The 25,140-nt window shown below is 45.3% G+C and overlaps 1 protein-coding gene across 1 annotated transcript; it reads left to right on the top strand.

The window, feature by feature from the left end:
* The first annotated feature begins 268 nt into the window (after positions 1–268).
* On the top strand, positions 269–23,287 carry LOC121532931 (roquin-1-like). Its single transcript, XM_045205781.1, has 19 exons — positions 269–318; positions 658–802; positions 4,909–5,369; positions 12,281–12,401; positions 13,436–13,678; positions 13,894–14,069; positions 14,304–14,504; positions 14,618–14,750; positions 15,092–15,210; positions 15,532–15,644; positions 15,848–16,114; positions 16,196–16,380; positions 16,580–16,959; positions 17,273–17,434; positions 17,565–17,711; positions 18,103–18,310; positions 18,401–18,672; positions 18,997–19,103; positions 22,622–23,287. Exons 3-19 carry the CDS (start codon positions 5,139–5,141, stop codon positions 22,785–22,787), a joined length of 3,231 nt encoding a protein of 1,076 aa, XP_045061716.1. The 5' UTR covers positions 269–318; positions 658–802; positions 4,909–5,138; the 3' UTR covers positions 22,788–23,287.
* The last annotated feature ends 1,853 nt before the right edge of the window (positions 23,288–25,140 follow it).

A 25,140-nucleotide genomic window follows, 5' to 3' on the forward strand; every position in this document is an offset into this window, starting at 1 on the left:
TCAGAACTGACACCCATATTGTTCGCATTCCAGCACAGCTGTTGCTTCCCTAACTTTTTCTCAATTTCCTCCATTTCGTCCGCACTACTCGCCGTCATTTCCGACCTCCAACCCTCTCTCACACTGTGAAACCTTGTCTGAGAAGAGGTGGCGAGCTGCACTGAAGGCCACACCTAATGCCGCGATCAAAACAACTGGGAACTCGGAACTGGAAACTCGGAAATCTCCGACTTCCGACTTCAGTGCGTTCAAAACAACTGGTAACTCCAAAAAAACTGTGTGTGCTGCAAATGGTCAACATCAACTTTTGTGAACAGGGTAGGCCTATGCACAAAGCACGTTCTCTCCAATTGGTTGTTGTATATTTTTTAAACAGTACAATGATTGTATTTGATACATTTTTATAACGTTGAGCACGTAACAGTGCGGTCTAACGCCAACATATGACTGCTTTGTGGAGGCTGGGATGGACTATAAATGGCTATTTCAATAACCAATCAGTGCACCTTCCAGCACAATATATTGTACAACAAAAGTGATATGCATGTGCTAATTTTAAAATGATGTAAAGGAAATTAGCAACCCTTTCCTTTGAGAAATTGTATTATAGTAACCTGCCTATGTGTTACTATTTTTTTCTCTCACGTCTTTCCTTAGTGTTCTGTATGCTGTCTGACACACACAGCCTACCTAAAAGCTAGTAACTAGCTAGCTCATTACTGCCAGGCTCCAGCTACACCGAGGAAATACAACACAATTATCATAGAAACAGCTGACGGTTGATGGCATTTTATTGGAAAGTGTAAGTATATTCTGCCGGTGGGGCTACATTAGCTATAAACAGCTAACGTTGGCTAGCTAAGGATTATGTTCGACATGTTTTTATTTTTGCGGCAAATTTACATCTAGCTATGCTAGTAGCTAAGCTATCGTTAGCGAACTAACCGGGCTAGCCGTCCAATCTAGCTAGATATTTTTCATGGTTTATTGATGACCTTAGGTGCATGCAGTAGATAAAAAGATAAAAGAAAAATACATTTTTTTTCTTATTACTAGCTAGCTACCTAACAGGGCCAGTTGGCGGTGTCAATACGTCGTTAACGCTAGCTTGCTCGGAACTTAGCTACGTTAGCTAGCTAGCTATTCTAGCTAACGTTTACATGTGTCCACTTAATTTGCATTACTACCTACCCGTAACAAGCTATCTTTCTACCCTTAGCAAGCTATCTCTGTAGCTAATATTTCTGCTAAAGCTAACTAAATCACCAGTAGCTAGCTAGACACGCCGTTATAACTAGTCAACTAGCTAGGTTATATCAGGGATTTTGCCAAATGTTGCGGTGGGTACCGTTTAGCTAGCTAGTTAACGTTAACTAGCCTACTTTGAAGTAACTTAGTAGCTAGCTAACTACTCTTGCATTGTTTCCATTGCACCGTAGTGATATATTTGCTTGCTATGTTTAAATGCTTTTAACTAATACCTTTCCAGAGGCTTAACAACATTTGGTCATACTGCTGTTAAAGTGGAAAACAAAGGAAGTGCCCATGCTATTCAAACTGGGTTTCCAGGTTGATGTTGGCTTCATGTATCCAACAGCGTAACCAGAGTGAACAGGGAAACAAAACAAACATGATCAACTACTTGTTACTTAGTGCTTTTTACATATTCTGTAAACGTGGTGGTTTTGATGATCAAATGGTCAAGTACATCAAAGATACTGGTCTGGATTGAATTGATTGGTTAGTGTAGGGTAATTAATAGGCCTGTGACTAGTGGTTGTGTAAGACTGTATATGCAGTTCCTTAGAGTGTTAGCTATTATGAATCATGGCAAAAAAAATTGTTTGCTCTCTGTGAGTGTTTGCATCTGCATCCTCATCATGACTGTATGTATGCTGTGGCCACAGTTCAAACTATGATTTAGGCCTTTCTTGACTTTATTGGGGACCGATAGAATACAGTCAGTCGGATAACATCTCACAAAGTTCTACACCGGTAGCCTGTCTAAGTGAAATTAGCTATAAAGGGAACGCTATAAAGAGATCTGCAATTAGGATAGCTAGTCAACATTAATCTGTCAGTGTCACATCATGATTTACATGGCATTTTGAATATGTCCTCTGTAGCTCAGCTGGTAGTGCACGGCGCTTGTAACGCCAAGGTAGTGGGTTCGATCCCCGGGACCACCCATACACAAAAATGTATGCACGCATGACTGTAAGTCGCTTTGGATAAAAGCGTCTGCTAAATAGCATATTATTATTATTATTATGCACGATTGCGTAAGTTAGATGTGAGTACAAGGGCCTGGCCTACACAGCCAGACTGTCAGGGGGGAGTTGGGTGTAAATGTAGTCATGTAATTGTAACCTCACTTTGGTGAAGGAGTCAGATAAGACATAGGCTGTATTTTGTCTAGGCTAGAAATCACTGCTGGATGTTTTGCATCAGTCTGTGATGAGGGTGAAAGACGAAAACATAGACCTCAAATCTCTGATTTGAGGTCCACGTAATTCAAACTATTGTGCCTGATCTTACATCAACGACGTTTCCAATGCCAAAAATTAAAAATGCACCCGGGCGCCGATGACGTCGATTAAGGCAGCCCCCCGCACCTCTCTGATTCATTTACATTACAGTTTAGTCATTTAGCAGACGCTCTTATCCAGAGCGACTTACAGTTAGTGAATACATATATTTTTTTTGGTAAATTTTTTTTTTTCATACTGGTCCCCCGTGGGAATCGAACCCACAACCCTGGCATTGCAAACGCCATGCTCTATCAACTAAGCTACATCCCTGCCGGCCATTCCCTCCCCTACCCTGGACAACGCTAGGCCAATTGTGCACCGCCCATGAGTCTCCCGGTCGCGGCCGGCTGCGACAGAGCCTGGATTCGAACCAGGATCTCTAGTGGCACAGCTAGCACTGCGATGCAGTGTCTTAGACCACTGCGCCACTCAGGAGATGTAGGGGTTGGGTTCAGAGGGGTTGGGTTAAATGCAGAAGACACATTTCGGTTGAATGCATTCAGTTGTACAACTGACTTGGTATCCCCGTTCCCTCAATTGCCCTATTTCAAGTAGTTGTATTTTATGGACAAGGCTGCACTACATTCACTATCTATTAGGTCTTGTGTTGTTAGATCACGTGCAGACAGCCTACCTATTACACCATTTTGTTTTGTCCAGAAGCATTAAAGGAAATGACAGATGGCCTTCTGCTACTGCATTTCTAGTGGAACCAGAGCCGTCCCAGGCAGTGACCTCAATGTCTATCAGCCTTCTCAGAAACACATAGGGATATGTATCTCTTCTCGGTGTTGATTAGTATATAGTTGAATTTATAAGAGGGTATTTTCCCACCTTCTGTCAGACACTGACTGAGGAAATGCCCCTGTTGTTCCATCACATGTCACCTGTTACAGCCAATTCCCAGCACTTAGGCTAAACACTCTCAAATCCTGGGCCACTCACCAAAGCACCACTGTGAGGGTGTTTCCTGCTCCTATTTCATACGAAACACTTGTGTTGCTACCTACGCCACAGCCCTACTCTGATTGGTAACTCACCCACTGAGTCCACCCCTCTGGCTATTTTCATCCTGTGAAATCCTCGTTCAGGTCGAAGACACCTGCCTGTGACATCGGTTGTGACTTTTTTGACACTGGCCACAAGACCAAATTATGCCATAGTGACGGGGCCAGCGGTGGCACGGGCACGTACGCAAACAAAATAGATAATTTGAATGTTACACATGTCCATCTTTAACCAGATACAAGGATAAGTGCGGGCTTTAGGCAAATTCGTATTAAAATTTTGTTGAGTTTGTTTTTGCTTGCGGGAGCATAAATCAACTGAGAACCTCTTCCTCATTGTAGTGACATGTCAGGTGAGAAAGTGGCAGCACTGGGCGCATAGTGTTTCTATCTGCAGACTAGCTAACCAGTACCAGCATCATGGAGTAGACTACCTCGTACATTGGAAATAATCAACAAACTAACGAGTGATTCGCCTCTGTCTCTCCACTCATGTTGCACCAGATGCATTTTCTTCATATTATCCATAACTTCTTGCGGTGAGTCTTTTTTTGGGGGGGGTTGGGCTGTGTCTTGTTTCGATGCATTTGAGAGCACTACTTGTATAAGAGAGGTTTACACAGCAGACTTTTGTATTGGCATCCTAGATATTGTTCTTGATGTTCAAATCAATTCTAGTAGAAAAGGGAGTTGATACGGGCTAATGGGTCACAGCAACATAGCAGCAGAAATGTGTTTTGTCTACAGGCTCAGACATGCTTATGAAGTGAATCATAGTTCGGGATGTGATTACATAAAGAGCTGTGACAAATAATGTGAAACTCCATGCTTTGTTATGTGGTGAGACAGTCAATTATGTTTCTTTCCACTCCTCACTCATCAATTTCAGTATTACATCTAGGCTAGGGTTTCACTTCTGCAGCTGAAATTTGGATATTCAGTTACGGTAACCTGTTCGTATACAGCAACAAGAAGCTGTCTCCCAATTGAAGCCCCAAACTTCCTGTTTTCAGATGAGCGCTTTTTATTGGACACAGGAAGGGCCTTAAAATAGCCACTGTAAGTAACTCATCAGCCTACTGGCATTTAGTGAACACGACTGCTGCTGGGGGATACCCCAACACTCCCAGACCACAGAGTGAAGACAACAGGGGAGTCTCATTGACGTCCAGCTGGTTTTGTCCTTTACTGAAAGGGCAGACAAGTAAATCAAATTCAGAACATCTGCTGCACCATTGCTGCTTTTAGCTGGTCATAGCATAGTTAGGTAGTTAAGCAAATGTGGATGTTATTTTCTTCCCACAGGATTAATCTGTTTGCCATTTGGGTTTGGTGTATGTAGTTGACTGTTCTCTCTCTTTGTCTTTCAGGTCATACCACATACTGAATGTTCATGATGTCTGAACGTTTAGAAGAAAATTGATGTTCAGAAGAGGTTTTGATTCCAGTGGAATTTGTCAGATCTTTTGCATCACTTTGTTTTGAAAATAAAACACCCTACGTGGCAACGCACCAACACACTGAAGGATCGACCTTTATTTGAAAGGGAAGTCATTTGTCGAAGCCACAGTGCTTCCCCTAGAGACCTCTGTGGGTTACAATGCCTGTGCAAGCGCCGCAATGGACGGAATTCCTGCTGTGTCCCATCTGCACCCAGTTGTTTGAGGAGAGTGTCCGCAAGCCCATCAGCCTGGGCTGTGGACACACCGTCTGCAAAATGTGCCTGAACAAGCTGCACCGCAAGGCCTGCCCCTTTGACCAGACAGCCATCGCCACCGACATCGAGCTGCTGCCTCTCAACACTGCCCTACTGCAGCTGGTGGGAGGACAGGTGAGACATGGGCTAGGCTTGGTAGGTGCTACTCAGGTACTAATCAGGTGAGACGCTAGGCTAGGTAGGTGCTACTCAGGTACTAATCAGGTGAGACGCTAGGCTAGGTAGGTGCTACTCAGGTTCTAATCAGGTGAGACGCTAGGCTAGGTAGGTGCTACTCAGGTACTAATCAGGTGAGACGCTAGGCTAGGTAGGTGCTACTCAGGTACTAATCAGGTGAGAGGTAGGTACTACTCGGATGAGATGCTAGGCTAGGTACTCACTCAATTTCACATTCATAAGATTATGGATATTGTTACTGTTGGGACAGTACCCCACATTCGCATTGGACAATTACTCCCCTTATTCTCTCCACTATTCTCCTAATGACAGTTTGTGTATCACATGGTGAGGTGACTACAGGTTATGTTTATGTAGCGTGGGAACAGCACTCTATTTGTATTGCTCATACATGGACTGGTGATGACTGACAAACCAAACATCTGTTTTGGGAATTTGGTGTCTGTCATTTGTCTTGTGTAGTAGTAGTTTACCCGATTCTGGATTGGGCCAGATTTTATTCTGCCAGTCAATGGGATTTTCCAATTACAGTTACAGACTAAATAACTTTCACTTGTCTTATTCTGGCTGTTGTACCTAAGTCTTAAAGGGTTCATATTTTGAGTCTTCTTGTGGGAGAGCTACAGTGCATTCGGAAAGTATTCAGATCCCTTGACCTTTTCCACATTTTGTTACATTACAGCCTTATTCTAAAATTGATAAAATGTTTTTTCCCCTCACCAATCTACACACAATACCCCATAATGACAAAGCAAAAACAGGAGCGTCGCTCCACAGCTATTTTCAGGTCTCTCCAGAGATGTTCAATCGGGTTCAAGTCCGGGGTCTGGCTGGATCACTCAAGGACATTCAGAGACTTGTCCCGAAGCCACTCCTGCGTTGTCTTGGCTGTGTGCTTAGGGTTGTTGTCCTGCTGGAAGGTGAACCTTCGCCCCAGTCTGAGGTCCTGAGCGCTCTGGAGCAGGTTTTCATCAAGGATCTCTCTGTACTTTGCTCCGTTCCTCTTTCCCTCGATCCTGACTGGTCTCCCAGTCCCTGCCGCTGAAAAACATCCCACAGCATGATGCTGCCACCACCATGCTTCACCGTAGGGATGGTGCCAGGTTTCCTCCAGATGTGACGCTTGGCATTCAGGCCAAAGAGTTCAATCTTGGTTTGATCAGACCAGAGAATCTTGTTTCTCATGGTCTGAGAGTCCTTTAGGTGCCTTTTGGCAAACTCCTAGCGGGCTGTCATGGGCCTTTTACTGAGGAGTGGCTACCGTCTGGCCACTCTACCATAAAGGCCTGATTGGTGGAGTGCTGCAGAGATGGTTGTCCTTCTGGAAGGTTCTCCTATCTCCAGAGAGGAACTCTGGAGCTCTGTCAGAGTGACCATCGGGTTCTTGGTCACGAAATTGTGTCAGCTGGTAATTGTCATGCAAAAAGCTGCCGGTCTCATGGTAATTGACTGTTAATTAACATAAACACGTTTAGCATTTCAGTGCTTCCAAGCATAGCCTACAAGCCACTGATGCAGACCTTTGGAACATCTACATTCTAAAAAGTCGAATTAATCCATTTAATATAGACTTCACCATCACAATAAATCCATTATTTATTTTAGGCAGGTCTAAAGAAACATTATGATATAAAGAAAATGTAGCCTATTTCAGAAGAACAGAATAGCATATTCTGAGTCATCCTTATGTTAGGCCCTGATCTGGCTATGCCATAAAATGGCCATGGGCTACACTAGTTCATTTAACAGACTTTGCTTATAATTCATGTGGCATTATTTTATCTTATTTTATAGTAAGAAGAATACAATTGAACATAGCTGAATGAAATAGAAAGTATATTTTCCCCTAACGATTTCCGAGGGAGTGCGCACATGCGGCTATTCTGTGTTGAGCGGTTAACAAAGTGGTAATTTGAAACAGGTCCTCCCATATGCTTAATTTAGAGTTATTCATACAACTTTAGTCGTGATACAAACCTTAGGCTCTATGTTTTGATTTCTAATACATTCTAAGGCTGCATGATGCGACTAATGATGATTTGAAAAAAGTTGCATGAAAGGCATGTGCTCTGCTCTGTTTCTTGTGCATGCTGCACACACTTCATCGGTCTCTCATTCACAATTTGACAAGCACTTGAAAATATATTCTTAATATTATATGTGCTTAATTTAATCATATAGCCTACTAATATACAGTGGGGAAAAAAAGTATTTAGTCAGCCACCAATTGTGCAAGTTCTCCCACTTAAAAAGATGAGAGGCCTGTAATTTTCATCATAGGTACACGTCAACTATGACAGACAAATTGAGATTTTTTTTCCCAGAAACTCACATTGTAGGATTTTTAATGAATTTATTTGCAAATGATGGTGGAAAATAAGTATTTGGTCACCTACAAACAAGCAAGATTTCTGGCTCTCACAGACCTGTAACTTCTTCTTTAAGAGGCTCCTCTGTCCTCCACCCGTTACCTGTATTAATGGCACCTGTTTGAACTTGTTATCAGTATAAAAGACACCTGTCCACAACCTCAAACAGTCACACTCCAAACTCCACTATGGCCAAGACCAAAGAGCTGTCAAAGGACACCAGAAACAAAATTGTAGGCCTGCACCAGGCTGGGAAGACTGAATCTGCAATAGGTAAGCAGCTTGGTTTGAAGAAATCGACTGTGGGAGCAATTATTAGGAAATGGAAGACATACAAGACCACTGATAATCTCCCTCGATCTGGGGCTCCACGCAAGATCTCACCCCGTGGGGTCAAAATGATCTCAAGAACGGTGAGCAAAAATCCCAGAACCACACGGGGGGACCTAGTGAATGACCTGCAGAGTGCTGGGACCAAAGTAAAAAAGCCTACCATCAGTAACACACTACGCCGCCAGGGACTCAAATCCTGCAGTGCCAGACGTGTCCCCCTGCTTAAGCCAGTACATGTCCAGGCCCGTCTGAAGTTTGCTAGAGTGCATTTGGATGATCCAGAAGAGGATTGGGAGAATGTCATATGGTCAGATGAAACCAAAATAGAACTTTTTGGTAAAAACTCAACTCGTCGTGTTTGGAGGACAAAGAATGCTGAGTTGCATCCAAAGAACACCATACCTACTGTGAAGCATGGGGGTGGAAACATCATGCTTTGGGGCTGTTTTTCTGCAAAGGGACCAGGACGACTGATCCGTGTAAAGGAAAGAATGAATGGGGCCATGTATCGTGATATTTTGAGTGAAAACCTCCTTCCATCAGCAAGGGCATTGAAGATGAAACGTGGCTGGGTCTTTCAGCATGACAATGATCCCAAACACACCGCCCGGGCAACGAAGGAGTGGCTTCGTAAGAAGCATTTCAAGGTCCTGGAGTGGCCTAGCCAGTCTCCAGATCTCAACCCCATAGAAAATCTTTGGAGGGAGTTGAAAGTCCGTGTTGCCCAGCGACAGCCCCAAAACATCACTGCTCTAGAGGAGGTATGCATGGAGGAATGGGCCAAAATACCAGCAACAGTGTGTGAAAACCTTGTGAAGACTTACAGAAAACGTTTGACCTGTGTCATTGCCAACAAAGGGTATATAACAAAGTATTGAGAAACTTTTGTTATTGACCAAATACTTATTTTCCACCATAATTTGCTAATAATTTCATTAAAAATCCTACAATGTGATTTTCTGGATTTTTTCTTCTCATGTTGTCTGTCATAGTTGACGTGTACCTATGATGAAAATTACAGACCTCTCATCTTTTTAAGTGGGAGAACTTGCACAATTGGTGGCTGACTAAATACTTTTTCCCCCCACTGTATGTGTGGAATAGTTTTTTATTTAGAATGGCCCATAAAAAAAACATCATCTGTAGCCTGCTCTCGAATAGCAAATAGAGGTTACGTGCGGTTATGTTTTTAATATGCCAGGTAGACTACACCAGTTTGTGCTTAAATTTAAGAATTGAGCAATAAATAGCTGCACGAGAAAGCTGGGATACTCTTTTAAAATGTGGCTAGTCAAAACTGTTTTCACATGCGATTGCATAATGACTGGGCGTTATAAGAACACGTTTCACTAGGCTATGGGCTCTCCAACCCTGTTCCAGAGTTTCTAGGCCTATAGGCTATGCTTAGAGTTATTTGGCCACTTTAGTTTTACCTTATAAAAACATCTAGGCGTATGGGCTAGGCTACGTGATGAATTCAACTATGATTTGAACAGCATGCGCTGTTTCTTACCTTAGACTGTACACATCATTGATAATATTCTCACCAATCAGACTATTCTCAATTTAATCTTGTCAATAAAATATACTAAATATTATGTGTGAAATTAGTTTTGATTTAGAATGGGCCATTATCGTGCACCTGTCAGAACAGGGGCAGGGGGAAAAAAGACGTCATCCGTATGCACTTGAATAGTGAATGGAGAACGCTTTTCACGCGGTTCATTTTCATTCCAGCCAGATGGGCTACTCCAGTTGTAAAGTGAAGCATTGTGCTTAGTATTAGGCAAGTTTGAAAATAAATATAGTAGGCATAGCCTATAGAAAGCTGCTGGGATCCTCTTTTTAATATAGTCCATCAAAACGCTCTTTTATCACACAATTGCATAGCCATTAGAAATGTTGTGCATTTGCATTGATGTCAGAGTGATAAGAGAGACAATAGAGCGCTGAGTATCAGCCCGTTAGCAACTGTCCGTTAGAAAATTTGGTAGGCTACTTATGATGGTCATTTCTCGGGACTTGCCAATGTGGCAAACACCCACCCTTTCCCTCTCTCCCTCCTTCCCGTCAATACATCAGACCTCTGATGTTTGGCAGCTGTAAGAGGAGCCATGCCGAGGGAGCAAATGAGTGTCAGTGTTTGCTGAGTCATTGGCTTTGCCTAGGAGGAGGAACTCTGACACACACACACACACACACACGTACGTCATCCCGCCCTCCACGACCAAGCGCTCCCAGCTACAGGAAAGTTCTAGATCATAATTCCAGAAAACCCTTAACCAGCCGCAGTTTCTGGCTGCGCCTGTAGCTGCTCCCATTTCAAATCCAAAAGCCCCACTTCTATTTATAGATATCTGTTAAAGTGTACACAAATAGTGTAGGCCTACTTTTAGTAGGCCATGACTACAAAGAGCAGGATCTGGACTGCTGTGGTTCCAAAGCACTGTGGAGAGTAGCAAAGGCAAGGAGTTGGCAGTGTTTTCTGTGTTACAATACATCTGTCACGTAGTACCTCTGCCAAAGCTATTTGGGCCATAATAACACGGTATAATACCTTGTCACATGGAGATGGTATGCCTTCAACACAGGGCAAACCAGCACTTCCCTTAAACCCCCCATGGGAACTATTATAAACCGATGAGGAAGTGAGGCCAGCTGGCATGGTGGTTGATTTATAAACCACGGTGGCACACCCTTTTACCAGAGGTTAAGTTTTTTAGCTACATCTCTTTTTGAAAAGTAATTGTACCCCAAACAAACAGCCTTCGAACCGGAGCTCAGAGGTTTGCTTTCAGTTTCTCTGCAAACTAGTGCAGTTTCATTCATACACACATTCCCATTCTAAAGGCAAAACTTGCGTTGAAAAGGGAAGGCGGTACAACTTTTTCCAGTTTACCACTGAGGGTGTAAGACTGCCTGTGTATTTGTTTTAGTTAAAGGGCTAATACTTTTTAGCGTGTGTGTCTGGGTTAGTGTGTGTGCATGCGCGTAGCTTTCACGTTTATGTGTTCTCATGACACGTACAAAATAATCATTTAGTTCTCTTTCAGTCGACTTGGTTCGACATCTCACTATGGGATACGCCCCTCGTGTCCTATTCGCTGAAACCTAATTCAATCAGTCCTAACAGGCCAATCAGAACTTTGTAGGCGTGAGCCCCGCATATCTATATAGCATCCGCAATGCTCACACAACCCTATCCCCTCTTTTTAATTCAAGTCAAGCCGAGGACGACAGGAAACAGTGAACTACAATGCACCCCGCCTTTGTCCCTTGCCCAACCCGAAACCTAGAAGAGGGCACGAATCCCTGAGCAGTCCTTTAAAGTCCCAAAGTTTGTTAGTTCTCTCTTGTTCTCCTCATTCAACTCCTCTTCACGAGTTTAGAATTTGCTTATGAACTTTCTTCAGAAAACTTAGCTCTCAACTTGTTGGAGTGGTTTACCACTCCACCACGGGGCATTGAGTGGCATCTTTTCTATTTACAGGAATTCTGCTAACTTCTGCTTCACTTAACCGAGTGACGTTACCTCAGTTAGCAGCGATGTTTGTCATCAGTAAGCTGCAGTTAGCTCACTAGCTCCACTGCTTTAGCATCCCGCTAATAGCAGGTTTCCACTACTTTAGTAATTTCCACTACTTTAGTAACTAACTAATTTGCACTTGTGTGTGTGAAGTTGCAAGAGACGGTTCTTTCGATCATGTGTCAGATGTTTGTGGAGGCAGTGTGCAGGATACTGCTTCTCTTCCGGATTGTTTAATGGTCTGAAGGAGCATTTGGCCCCATCACACCATCTATCCTCCATTTTGATTTTTTTCCCATCACATCTCACCCCTGCCCCACCATTACTGGTGTGGTTTGCCCTGTGACAAGACATGCTCCACCTTGCATCTACCAAGTGGTTGATCAGATGCCTACTAGGATACACACATGTAAATGGTTGTACACTTTAACCTTTTATTAATCAAAATATTAATATAACATATACATTTTTTGGTTCCTGATTTAAATTCAGGCTGTTTATATGCAGTGTCTCGCTCACACACACACACACACACACACACACATACACACACAATGGAAATGGAAACTGTATTTAAACGTGTGTGTTGTGACCATGGTGTGTCTGTTTTCTCTCCCCAGGTGCCCAAACGGCAGCCTACCACCTTGCTGACGGGGCCAGAGGACATAGCCCACTATGAGGAAGCCAGTGATTGTGTGGAGGAGCTGGCTCTGTACCTGAAACCCCTGAGCAACAGCAGAGGTCAGTCAGACACCACCTTATCCTGCTCACAGTCACAACCATGGCTCATTAATTATGGGAAAAGCCTCTATTCACCCCGCATTAATTTCTCAACATATCATATTAAATAGCATCAGTTTCACTCACTCTCCCTTTGTATCCACTCATGACAATCCACATTCTATTCTAGTGCACAGCGCCGTGAAGAAGTATTTGCCTCCTTTCAGATCTTCAACCAAAACCTAACATTAGATAAAGGGAACCTGAGTTTACAAATAAAAAAAATTGATACTTATTTAATTTAATTAATGAAGTTATGCAACACCCAATTCCCCAGTGTGGAAAAAGTAATTGCCCCCTTACACTCAATAACTGGTTGTGCCACCTTTAGCTACAATGACTGCAACCAAATGCTTCCTGTAGTTGTTGATCAGTCTCTCACATCGCTGTGGAGAAATGATGGCCCACTCTTGCATGCAGAACTGCCTAGTCAAAGTCCAGACCTAATCCCAATTGAGATGTTGTGGCAGGACTTGAAACGAGCAGTTCATGCTTGAAAACCTACAAATGTCGCTGAGTTAAAGCAGTTCTGCATGGAAGAGACGTTAGAGCCTGATCAACAATTACAGGAAGCATTTGGTTGGAGTCATTGCAGCTAAAGGTGGCACAACCAGTTATTGAGTGTAAGGGGGCAATTACTTTTTCACACAGGGGAATTTGGTGTTGCATAACTTTGTTTTGAAATAAATAAAATAAGTATGTCATTGTTGTTATTTGTTCCCTTTATCTAATATTAGGTTTTGGTTGAAGATCTGATAGCATTCGGTATCAAAGATATGCAAAACTAGAGCAAATTAGAGTTTATTGAATGGTGCATCTTCTCTCTCCCCCTCCTCACAGCCTCACATTTTCCTGTCATCCTTATCCATTTACTTTGATGCTCATGTATTTTACTGTTCCACAATTCCTCCCTTACTGTTGGCACTGGTTGTATGTTGCTATGGATACAACCCCATCCTTTCTCTAACACTCCACCCCTCTTCTTCTCTCTCCAGGTGTAGGGTTGAGCACCAGCAGTGCACAAAGCTCTCTGAGTCGGCCCATGCAGAGGAAGCTGGTGACCCTGGTGCACTGTCAGCTGGTGGAGGAGGAGGGCCGGGTCAGGGCCACACGGGCGGCCAGGTCCCTGGGAGAGCGCACTGTCACTGAGCTCATTCTGCAGCACCAGAACCCCCAGCAGCTCTCCTCCAACCTGTGGGCTGCAGTCAGGGCAAGGGGCTGCCAGTTTCTCGGCCCAGGTAACACGCATACAAACAGACGCAAGCACAGGCGGGCGAAATGGCGAGCAAGCCCCTCACTCATACATATACACAATATATACACACACACACACATAACACTGGGCCTAAATGACAATGCACCAATGTTTCAATTGCATCCGGCCTGAACGACTGAGAAAATGAATGCTATAGTAAGCATGTGAAAATAGTAAGCATGTGTTGTGTTGTTGTAGCGATGCAGGAGGAGGCTCTGAAGCTAGTGCTGCTGGCTCTAGAGGATGGCTCCGCTCTGTCCAGGAAGGTCTTGGTGCTGTTTGTGGTTCAAAGGTTAGAGCCACGCTTCCCCCAGGCCTCCAAGACCAGCATAGGCCACGTGGTGCAGCTCCTCTACAGGGCCTCCTGCTTTAAGGTAGGTCTGACTCGACCTACAAACATACACCCATACACGGTTCTAAGACTAGCATAGGCCACTTGGTGCAGCTCCTCTACAGGGCCTAATGCTTTAGGGCATGCAACTGAAAGCGTTTTAATAAATGTTGCAGCAGAAAACGAAAATAGTCCCCTTTCAGTGCATTTTCTTCATATTGGTGCCTAATGAACACAACCCTGATGTTATGTCCTGTCTGTTACCCTGTGTCTTCAGGTGACCAAGCGTGATGAGGACTCGTCCCTGATGCAGCTGAAGGAGGAGTTCCGGACATACGAGGCGCTGCGGCGCGAACATGACTCCCAGATTGTCCAGATCGCCATGGAGGGTGGCCTCCGCATCGCCCCTGACCAGTGGTCCTCTCTGCTCTATGGGGACCAGTCGCACAAGTCCCACATGCAGTCCATCATCGACAAGGTGTGTGTGTGTGTGTGTGTGTGTGTGTGTTTTTATTTTTATTTAAAACAAATATTGGCTTAGCCGTAGTGTTGTTACTGTGTATTTGAACAGGGACTTTGTGTGTGTATCAGTTGCAGACGCCAGCGTCGTTTGCTCAGAGCGTTCAGGAGCTGACCATTGCCCTGCAGAGGACAGGCGACCCGGCCAACCTGAACCGTCTGCGACCACACCTGGAGCTGCTTGCCAATATCGACCCCAGCCCAGGTTGGTCCATTCACAGTACACCAATACCCTTTTCAAACTATCGTGCCAACCTGAACCAAACTGTGCCGGCCCGAATATTTGATTTTGACATTGTCCGCTCAGTACAGCTTTGTTTGGCTTGGCTCGGCAGTGCGAAAAGCCCTCGACACGCTCACTTTAAAAGTATGAGCTAAGTTATGTAACAGGAATCCAAATTGTATGCGTTTTAAAATGTAAGCGACACTGTGCCGTGCAAGCAAGTCGTCATTACTTTCACAGGGCCTATTAGACCGTGTCCCCAGTGCTCTTCCAGGTATAATGCATTTGACCCAAAAAATACCCCGTCTTGTCCTCCATCTTAGACTCCCCTCCCCCCACGTGGGAGCTGCTGGACACGGGCTTGGTGGCGGTGAAAACGGTGGTGCATGGCCTGGTGGACTTCATCCAGAACCACAGCAAGAAGGGGAGCGACCCGCAACAGGTCTGAATCTAGATACTCAATCCCCCAAAGCATATCAGTAGAATAGGGCTGAAATAATAGATAATACCAGGGTCGTGTTCATTAGGGCACGCAACAGAATATGTTTTGTAACATAAAACGAACAAAGGTAGTCCCTTCCTGTTTCAGTCAGTTTTCTTCTGTTTGGTGCCTAATGCTCACAACCATTGTTTGAATCTTGAATGATACTTGTTAAAGCTAACAATAGCAGTCTATGATTGTCTGCGGGTTAGTGATCTTAACAGTAATAACATATTTTGTCTTTTCCATTATTACCATGCCCTTGTGGTGTCCCCTCCCCAGCCTCCCCAGCACAGTAAATACAAGACGTACATGTGTCGGGACATGAAGCAGAAGGGGGGCTGTCCTCGAGGAGCCAGCTGCACCTTCGCCCACTCTCAGGACGAGCTAGAGAAGTGAGTATTCCACCGTGAGCCACTCCCAATGGGGGATCATTGGGCAGAATCCCAACTTTACTTAATAGTAAATTATGTGTTGATGTCAATAGCACGTTTGGCGGAAAGTTACTGTTCATTGCACAGCTCAGCACTGACAGTGTGGCAACTATCATTAGGCCAGACACAGGTCCACCTCTTTCACTAACCACGTCTTTCTGAAGGTATCGTAAGATGAACAAGCGTCTGGCTGCCCGCCGGCCCCTCAGCCTATCCCTGACGCAGCTCAACGAGGTGGGCCTATTGCCCGAGGAGGTGGGGATGCTGGAGGGGCTGGCCCACAAGGGCCTGACCAATGGCATGGTGGCGTCAGTCACAGGCTCCGCCATGCCCCAGCTCATCTCCCGCGGTGCCGACCCCTCCTACGAGGCCATTATGCGGAAGCCCCAGTCCCAGGGAAGCCACAGTGCACCCGGCTCGCCCCCTGACTTGTGAGTAGATGGACACACACACAGCGTCTGTTACACACACACACTCACACACACACACTGATATCCTCTTGTCTTTCCCAGACTGGACCCTGTGCCCAATCGGTCCATGGCCCACCCCAGGATGGCAGTGGACCACCTGGCCATGCACAAGCAGGTGCCCAGGGGGCCCCCCATGTACCCCTCACAGCAGGGTGAACATTTCTGCCCCCCCGAGCCCAGGGCACCGCCATCAGCCCTGCAGTACGAGTCCTCCCAGTACCCCCCAGGTAAGGCAGAACAGACCACTCTTTTTCCTATGATTTCCTTTTTTTTGTATACATCTATGTATCTCAAGCTTATGACGCATCAACTGATGAAAGGAACTGTTTCTCTCTGGGAGCAATTAGACTTGTCAATCTCCCAATGTAGTTCTATTGTGCTTATCTAATACCAATCATGTTGCCATGTTCTTCTGTGTCCTCTCAGGTAACCCCCCCTACCCTTACCAGTCCTCCCAGTACCTTCCCCAGCCCCGCTACGTCCCAAACCTCCCTCCCCCTAACGACCCGGCCATGCCCACCTACCCGGAGTCCTCCTACCCCGGTACCTACCCACAGGAGCGTGACTGTCCCCCTCCCCCCCAGCCCTCGGGTCCCCACTTCTCCAACGCCAACCCCCATGGGTACCCACCTCCCCCTCATTACGACGGCCGTCGACACCCCTCCTACCCCCCGCCACAAACCTATCCCCACCGCGAGGAACCCTCCTCTATGCCTGCGGACGAGGCCTCCAGAGAAAGATACCCTCCCGAGGGTTACCACCCCCCTGGCCCCCACCCCGGCCACATGAGGCCCTACGCCACAAGGGTAAGCACGTCTGCAGTACTAGGCTCTTATAAATCACAATATCCATAACTCTAAACACCTATGCAATTACTTCTTAGTAGTTTAGTCATCAGCATTATCCAGATTGAGTAATGACATTACTCAGCCAATTATCATAAGATATGCCATTTAGCATACAGTCTTGCATGCAAAACAAAAATATATATATATTTTACATATCGGAGTTTCAAGAATGTATCATAATAGTGTCCAGGATAAATCCACTGCAAAAAATGTATTTCCATCGCTGCAAAAGTGTACTACAGTAAAGGTGTTCGCATGTCCTTTTGTACAGGAGGATTACAGTCGGCCCCAGCCCACTCCCACTTTGGACTACCTGCACCGCCGACGCCAGGAGATCATGGCCCAGTTGGAGGACAGGAAGCAGGTCACTCCCCCACCCTTCGCCCCCTCGCCCACGCTGCCACACACCTACGAGTCCAACTACACACAGGAGGTAAGAGGCTACACTCGTCTGGTGTGTCTATGGTGATATGCAGTGGCACCTCGCCCCAGGTGCTGCCACAGCAGTTAGTTACTTAAAGGAATAGTTTGCTAATACTAATGTGTGTCTTTATGTGTGTCAGCAACAGCAGTACATGGAGAACTCCCAAACGTTTGCAAAGTATCGTGAGCCAGACTACGCTAGCCAGTACTCTCCTTGGTCATGTGACACCATTGGCTCCTACATTGGCAGCAAGGAGGGGAAGTCTAAAGACAGCATGGAGAGGATGGTGAGTCTCATCAATCAATATCTAATCTCATTCCATGTTCTGTTTGTTTGGTGTAAAGCTTGACCACTTTTTTTAAAGTTCCAAATCTGAATATCTAAGGCTCAACGAGGCTCAAAACATTTTCCAAAGCTCATCTCTTATAATAGGGCCATGTCTGTTTACATTTTTCTTGTTTGACAAATGGTTATCTTGCGTTTAGTATTCTATTGGTTGTCCTTGTTGACTGATTAAAGTGCTGTGATTTATTCAGAACACTGTTAAGCTCACAAAAATCTTTCAACGACAGTTTTTCCATTTTCATTGGTGTGGGTCTGTACTTTCTCTATGCAACATCTTATAATGTTACCATAATAACTCATTCCACTGTTTGTGGTCTCTCTGGGTGTTGTAGAATGCTGAGGGGAAAGGTGTGGAGGGCCAGCGCAGGTCGGCCGAGGCCAGAGACGACGACCCTATCATACCTTTCGGCTCCCTGCCCACTGTTTCGCGATTCGGGGTGATCTCCCGCACCCCCAAGACGGGCTACCAGATGGCCGGGCCAGGGCAGGCCATGACCCCCCCACAGGGGACCAACAGACACAAACACACCGCTGCAACAGGTACAGGGAGAACACATACACACCTTTTGGGATTTTGCTCTGTTTACTGCATTTCGGCAAAGTCTGACCTGCTCTTGTTGTCCACCACAGCGGACTACCCCTATGGGAACGGTGCAGGATGGGGTGGTGCCCCGTACACCCAGCCCCCTCAGGCCCACCTCAGTGAAAGGCCATTCCAGGAGAGGGAGCAGCTGACGATGGAGCTCCAGCAGGTCAATCAGCAGATCAACAAGCAGACTGCCCAGGCAGCCCAGCCCAGCCCGGGGGAGTGGTCGTCGGGGAGCGTCTCCAGCCAACAGCTGAGCCTGGAGCTCCACCATGTGGAGAGGGAGATCGGCAAGAGGACCCGCCAGATAGCCCTGGTGAGAGAGGGGAGGGGAGGGGGGGGGGCATAGAGATAAAAAGAGTGACAGACAGAAGCAGGAGAGGGAGAGACACACAACCTGCTTTCATCTCTAAAAAGGCTTTGCGAACAGGAGCGGGGCCGAAGTAGCCCTGGGCTAATGTCACCTACTGCTATCCCACTTATAAGACATGAAAGCGTGAAATACAAGCGAGCCCCAACGGGTGCAGCCTGAAAGCATTTCTACCAAGACAATATTGATATAGACTCCAAAACGTACAAGCTTTCAGTCTCCCAGTCACTATTGTGGTGAACTGACAGTGGTGCCATTGTCCCCTTGCAGGAGAACCATGTATCTCATGATGGGAGCGGGGCGTACAAGCTGAAGCCCACTGAGAATGGGCAGGCTGAGAACAAAATGCAGAGAGAGGAGCACTCGTTGGTTCTCAGGTAAACAGCACATTGCGAGACTAGTAGTAGTTTATTTCAACTGCTGTGCCATAAGAAACCGTTAAGTTTGCCCCATAATTCTCCCTTCACCCCGTAGAGTCGATTTCCGCGGCCCCACGGAAATCGAATGAGCATAATAAAAAAAATTCCCCCATCCAAATCCGTCAGTTTAAGCTTTTTTGCATTGGCTGCGTCTCAATCCATCGCATCCGCCGATGTCTCACTTTCGCAACTGCAGTGAAAGGTGGCAGAGGTAGAGCTGTGTCTGTCAGACCATGAGACATCCCAAAAATCGGTCTTCTCACAAAAACGTCTGTAGCATCCGAACTGTTTGGCCTACAAACTATTATGACCAATCTGTGGAAAAGTGAGTCTCTCACGAACACGTACAGGACATGTCGGTTGTTTTGCTCTAGGACTCCCACAAGCTTCACAAAACTCGTCTGAAGGTCCCTGGTACCAAAAATGAATGGAAGTATATATGGAGATAGTTTAGTGCCAAAAGTAAGGGGTTAAATACATACAGTTGAAGTCGGAAGTTTACATACACTTAGGTTGGAGTCATTAAAACTTGTTTTTCAACCAGTCCACAAATTTCTTGTTAACAAACTATAGTTTTGGCAAGTCGGTTAGGACATCTACTTTGTGCATGACACAAGTAATTTTTCCAACAATTGTTTACAGACAGATTATTTCACTTATAATTCACTGTACCACAATTCCAGTGGGTCAGAAGTTTACATACACTAAGTTGACTGTGCCTTTAAACAACTTGGAAAATTATAGTAAATGATGTCATGGCTTTAGAAGCTTCTGATAGGCTAATTGACATAATTTGAGTAAATTGGAGGTGTACCTGTGGATGTATTTCAAGGCCTATCTTCAAACTCAGTGCCTCTTTGCTTGACATCATGGGAAAATCTAAAGAAATCAGCCAAGTCTGGTTCATCCTTGGGAGCAATTTCCAAACGCCTGAAGGTATCACGTTCATCTGTACAAACAATAGTACGCAAGTATAAACACCATGGGACCACGCAGCCGTCATACCGCTCAGGAAGGAGACGCGTTCTGTCTCCTAGAGATGAACGTACTTTGGTGCGAAAAGTGCAAATCAATCCCAGAACAGCAAAGGACCTTGTGAAGATGCTGGAGGAAACAGGTACAAAAGTATCTATATCCACAGTAAAACGAGTCCTATATCGACATAACCTGAAAGGCCGCTCAGCAAGGAAGAAGCCACTGCTCCAAAACCGCCATCAAAAAGCCAGACTACGGTTTGCAACTGCACATGGGGACAAAGATCGTACTTTTTGGAGAAATGTCCTCTGGTCTGATGAAACAAAAATAGAACTGTTTGGCCATAATGACCATCGTTATGTTGGGAGGAAAAAGGGGGTTGCTAGCAAGCCGAAGAACACCATCCCAACCGTGAAGCACGGGGGTAGCAGCATCATGCTGTGGGGGTGCTTTGCTGCAAGAGGGACTGGTGCACTTCACAAAATAGATGGCATCATGAGGAAGGAAAATTATGTGGATATATTGAAGCAACATCTCAAGACATCAGTCAGGAAGTTAAAGTTTGGTCGCAAATGGGTCTTCCAAATGGACAATGACCCCAAGCATACTTCCAAAGTTGTGGCAAAATGGCTTAAGGACAACAAAGTCAAGGTATTGGAGTGGCCATCACAAAGCCCTGACCTCAATCCTATAGAAAATGTGTGGGCAGAACTAAAAAACCATGTGCGAGCAAGGAGGCCTACAAACCTGACTCAGTTACACCAGCTCTGTCAGGAGGAATGGGCCAAAATTCACCCAACTTATTGTGGGAAGCTTGTGGAAGGCTACCCAAAACATTTGACCCAAGTTAAACAATTTAAAGGCAATGCTACCAAATAGTAATTGAGTGTATGTAAACTTCTGACCCACTGGGAATGTGATGAAAGAAATAAAAGTTGAAATAAATCATTCTCTCTACTATTATTCTGACGTTTCACATTCTTCAAATAAAGTGGTGATCCTAACTGACCTAAGACAGGGAATTTTTACTAGGATTAAATGTCAGTAATTGTGAAAAATTTAGTTTAAATGTATTTGGCTAAGGTGTATGTAAACTTCCGACTTCAACTGTAGTTTCCTGATCTTTCTTATATCACTCAGATATAGGACAGACACTTCAGAACACACTTCCTTTTGATTTTTTGGGGGGGACTATCAGTTCCATGTAGTGAAGCTGTTATTTAATGCGATATGGGCTAATAGCAGTAAGACCAAATTCAATGTTGCAATGTTAATACTTCAATTGATCTTTAAATTCAAAATCAAATAGCTAAATGATCCTTTGTGTGACCTTCTTAAAACAATTCCATATGTTAGGTTAGGAGGTTAAAAACACCTAGAAAATATCTAAGATAAGATATCAAATTGGTTTGAAATGGGTTTTAGAAAATTACAAACTACTGCCATTTGATGCTATAACGTATACTGAATAAAAATATAAACGCAACATGTAAAGTGTTGGTCCCATGTTTCATGAGCTGAAATAAAAGATCCCAGAAATGTTCCATACGCACAAAAAGCTTATTTACCTCTCTGTTAGTGAGTATTTCTCCTTTGCCAAGATAATGCATCCACCTGACAGGTGTGGCACATCAAGAGGTTGATTAAACAGCATGATCATTGTCCCCTTGTGCTGGGGACAGTAAAAGTCCACTCTAAAATGTGCAGTTTTGTCACACAACACAATGCCACAGATGTCTCAAGTTTTGAGGGAACGCGCAATTGGCATGCTGACTGCAGGAATGTCCACCAGAGCTGTTGCCAGGGAATTGAATCTACCATAAGCCGCCTCCAACATTGTTTTAGAGAATTTGGCAGTATGTCCAACCGGCCTCCGAACCGCAGACCACGTGTAACCACGCCAGCCAAGGACCTCCACATCCGGCTTCTTTACCTGCGGGATCGTCTGAGACCAGCCACCCAGACAGCTGATGAGACGGAGGAGTATTTCTGTCTGTAATAAAGCCCTTTTGTGAGGAAAATCGAATTCTGATTGGCTGGGCCTGGCTCCCCAGTGGGTGATTGGGTGATTTCCTTATATGAACTGTAACTCAGTAAAATCGTTGAAATTGTTGCATGTTGCGTTGATATTTTTGTTCAGTATAGATGGTTGCACAAAGGACCTGTAAAAACAATAGAAAGAACGCTTGCAAATAAGTGCGACCTGCGTTTCACCAAAGCCTTCTTTGGGCTAGATAACTGCAATGATGGTCTCTTGTGATCAACAAAACACGGCCAAGATTTGGTGCTGGGTGCCGAGATTACCGAAGTGATGGGTTCACTATCGGTACCACCAGTGAGATGCTACTTGCACTGTTCTCAATGTCAATGGCTTAAATAACAAGTCATTATGTAATTCAGGGAGAATGAAGAATTGTCACTTGTACAATAATACAAAATGTTTGGCTGATAATGTTTTCTGTTTCTTTCTCTCTCGCTCTCTGCCCGTTCATTCCCTGCAGTGAGGGCTGTAACGGTTCCAGTGGTGTCCTGCTGGACGGCAGTGCGGCCAGCAGCAGTTTGTCCTGCCTGACCATCAAGACCTCATCCCTCAGCCTGTCCGCAGACCTCCCCACCACCTGGGGAACCGACCGACAGGAGAACAGCGTGGTCCACCCGTGCTCCTAGCCACACAACTGGAGTCTGGTACAACAACCACTACTACAACCAACCAATCAGTTAACCACACAGAGCCTTGGGGAACCCCTCATCCTCTGAATGCTAAAACCTTTCTACCATTTTGAGTGGAACACACAACCAGGTCCTCCAAACTGTCTTTTATGCCCTACCTAAATCCACATTTGCAAAATCTGATTGTAGCCACTAAGAGCATTTTAACTCCATTACAAAACGTGTGGAGAGAGGCACAGTCTCTCTCCTCGCTTACAATGGTGAGAGACCGTTCTAGGTTTCTTACAGGGATTTGGGATATAAGGGCTATGAATATCTAAGTAACTGAAAAAGCCACTGATATGCAAATGTGGATGTAGTGCCTGCATAGACAACGGAGCTTCATTTGATACAACACAAATTGCACACTTGCAACTTTAGTTTGTCTACAATTAGCAGTATCTGCCGTGAATTTGATATTTTTTCTGTTCTGTGGATGAACGTTGTTTTTTCATATATCAATCAATCAATTTTATTTTATATAGCCCTTCTTACATCAGCTAATATCTCAAGTGCTGTACAGAAACCCAGCCTAAAACCCCAAACAGCTAGTAATGCAGGTGTAGAAGCACGGTGGCTAGGAAAAACTCCCTAGAAAGGCAAAACCTAGGAAGAAACCTAGAGAGGAACCAGGCTATGAGGGGTGGCCAGTCCTCTTCTGGCTGTGCCGGGTGGAGGTTATAACAGAACCATGCCAAGATGTTCAAAAATGTTCATAAGTGACAAGCATGGTCAAATAATAATCAGGAATAAATCTCAGTTGGCTTTTCATAGCCGATCATTAGAGTTTAAAACAGCAGGTCTGGGACAGGTAGGGGTTCCATAACCGCAGGCAGAACAGTTTAAACTGGAATAGCAGCAAGGCCAGGTGGACTGGGGACAGCAAGGAGTCACTACGGCCGGTAGTCCCGACGTATGGTCCTAGGGCTCAGGTCTCTCAGTTGGCTTTTCATAGCCGATCATTTAGAGTTGAAAACAGCAGGTCTGGGACAGGTAGGGGTTTCGTAGCCGCAGGCAGAACAGTTGAAACTGGAATAGCAGCAAGGCCAGGCGGACTGGGGGCAGCAAGGTGTCATCATGCCCGGTAGTCCTGACGTATGGTCCTAGGGCTCAGGTTCTCAGAGAGAAAGAGAGAACGAGAGAATTAGAGAGAGCATACTTAAATTCACACAGGACACTGGATAAGACAGGAGAAGTACTCCAGGTATAACCAACTAACCCCAGCCCCCCGACACATAAACTACTGCAGCATAAATACTGGAGGCTGAGACAGGAGCGGTCCGGAGACACTGTGGCCCCATCCGAAGAAACCCCCGGACAGGGCCAAACAGGAAGGATATAACCCCACCCACTCCGCCAAAGCACAGCCCCCGCACCACTAGAGGGATATCCCCAACCACCAACTTACAATCCTGAGACAAGGCCGAGTATAGCCCACAGAGGTCTCCACCACAGCACAAACCAAGGGGGGCGCCAACCCAGACAGGAAGATCACGTCAGTAACTCAACCCACTCAAGTGACGCACCCCTCCCAGGGACGGCATGAAAGAGCACCAGCAAGCCAGTGACTCAGCCCCTGCAACAGGGTTAGAGGCAGAGAACCCCAGTGGAGAGGGGAACCGGCCCGGCAGAGACAGCAAGGGCTGTTCGTTGCTCCAGCCTTTCCGTTCACCTTCACACTCCTGGGCCAGACTACACTCAATCATATGACCTACTAAAGAGATAAGTCTTCAGTAAAGACTTAAAGGTTGAGACCGAGTCTGCGTCTCTCACATGGGTAGGCAGACTGTTCCATAAAAATGGAGATCTATAGGAGAAAGCCCTGCCTCCCGCTGTTTGCTTAGAAATTCTAGGGACAATTAGGAGGCCTGCGTCTTGTGACCGTAGCGTACGTATTGGTATGTACGGCAGGACCAACTCGGAAAGATAGGTAGGAGCAAGCCCATGTAACGCTTTATAGGTTAACAGTAAAACCTTGAAATCAGCCCTTGCCTTAACAGGAAGCCAGTGTAGGGAAGCTAGCACTGGAGTAATATGATCAAATTTCTTGGTTCTAGTCAGGATTCTAGCAGCCGTATTTAGCACTAACTGAAGTTTATTTAGTGCTTTATCCGGGTAGCCGGAAAATAGAGCATTGCAGTAGTCTAATCTAGAAGTAACAAATGCATGGATTAATTTTTCTGCATCATTTTTGGACAGAAAATTTCTGATTTTTGCAATGTTACGTAGATGGAAAAAAGCTGTCCTTGAAACAGTCTTGATATGTTCGCAAAAGAGAGATCAGGGTCAAGAGTAACGCCTAGGTCCTTCA

The sequence above is a fragment of the Coregonus clupeaformis genome, chromosome 20 (assembly GCF_020615455.1).
Source record: "Coregonus clupeaformis isolate EN_2021a chromosome 20, ASM2061545v1, whole genome shotgun sequence".
Classification (NCBI taxonomy): Eukaryota; Metazoa; Chordata; class Actinopteri; order Salmoniformes; family Salmonidae; genus Coregonus; species Coregonus clupeaformis.

Excerpts from the sequence above, each read along its gene's own strand:
- LOC121532931 (XM_045205781.1), top strand. The coding sequence starts at position 5,139 with ATGCCTGTGCAAGCGCCGCAATGGACGGAATTCCTGCTGTGTCCCATC. Across the intron at positions 14,505-14,617 it reads TGCAGTCCATCATCGACAAG|TTGCAGACGCCAGCGTCGTT; the intron begins GTGTGTGTGTGT and ends TGTGTGTATCAG. Across the intron at positions 15,645-15,847 it reads TCTCAGGACGAGCTAGAGAA|GTATCGTAAGATGAACAAGC; the intron begins GTGAGTATTCCA and ends GTCTTTCTGAAG.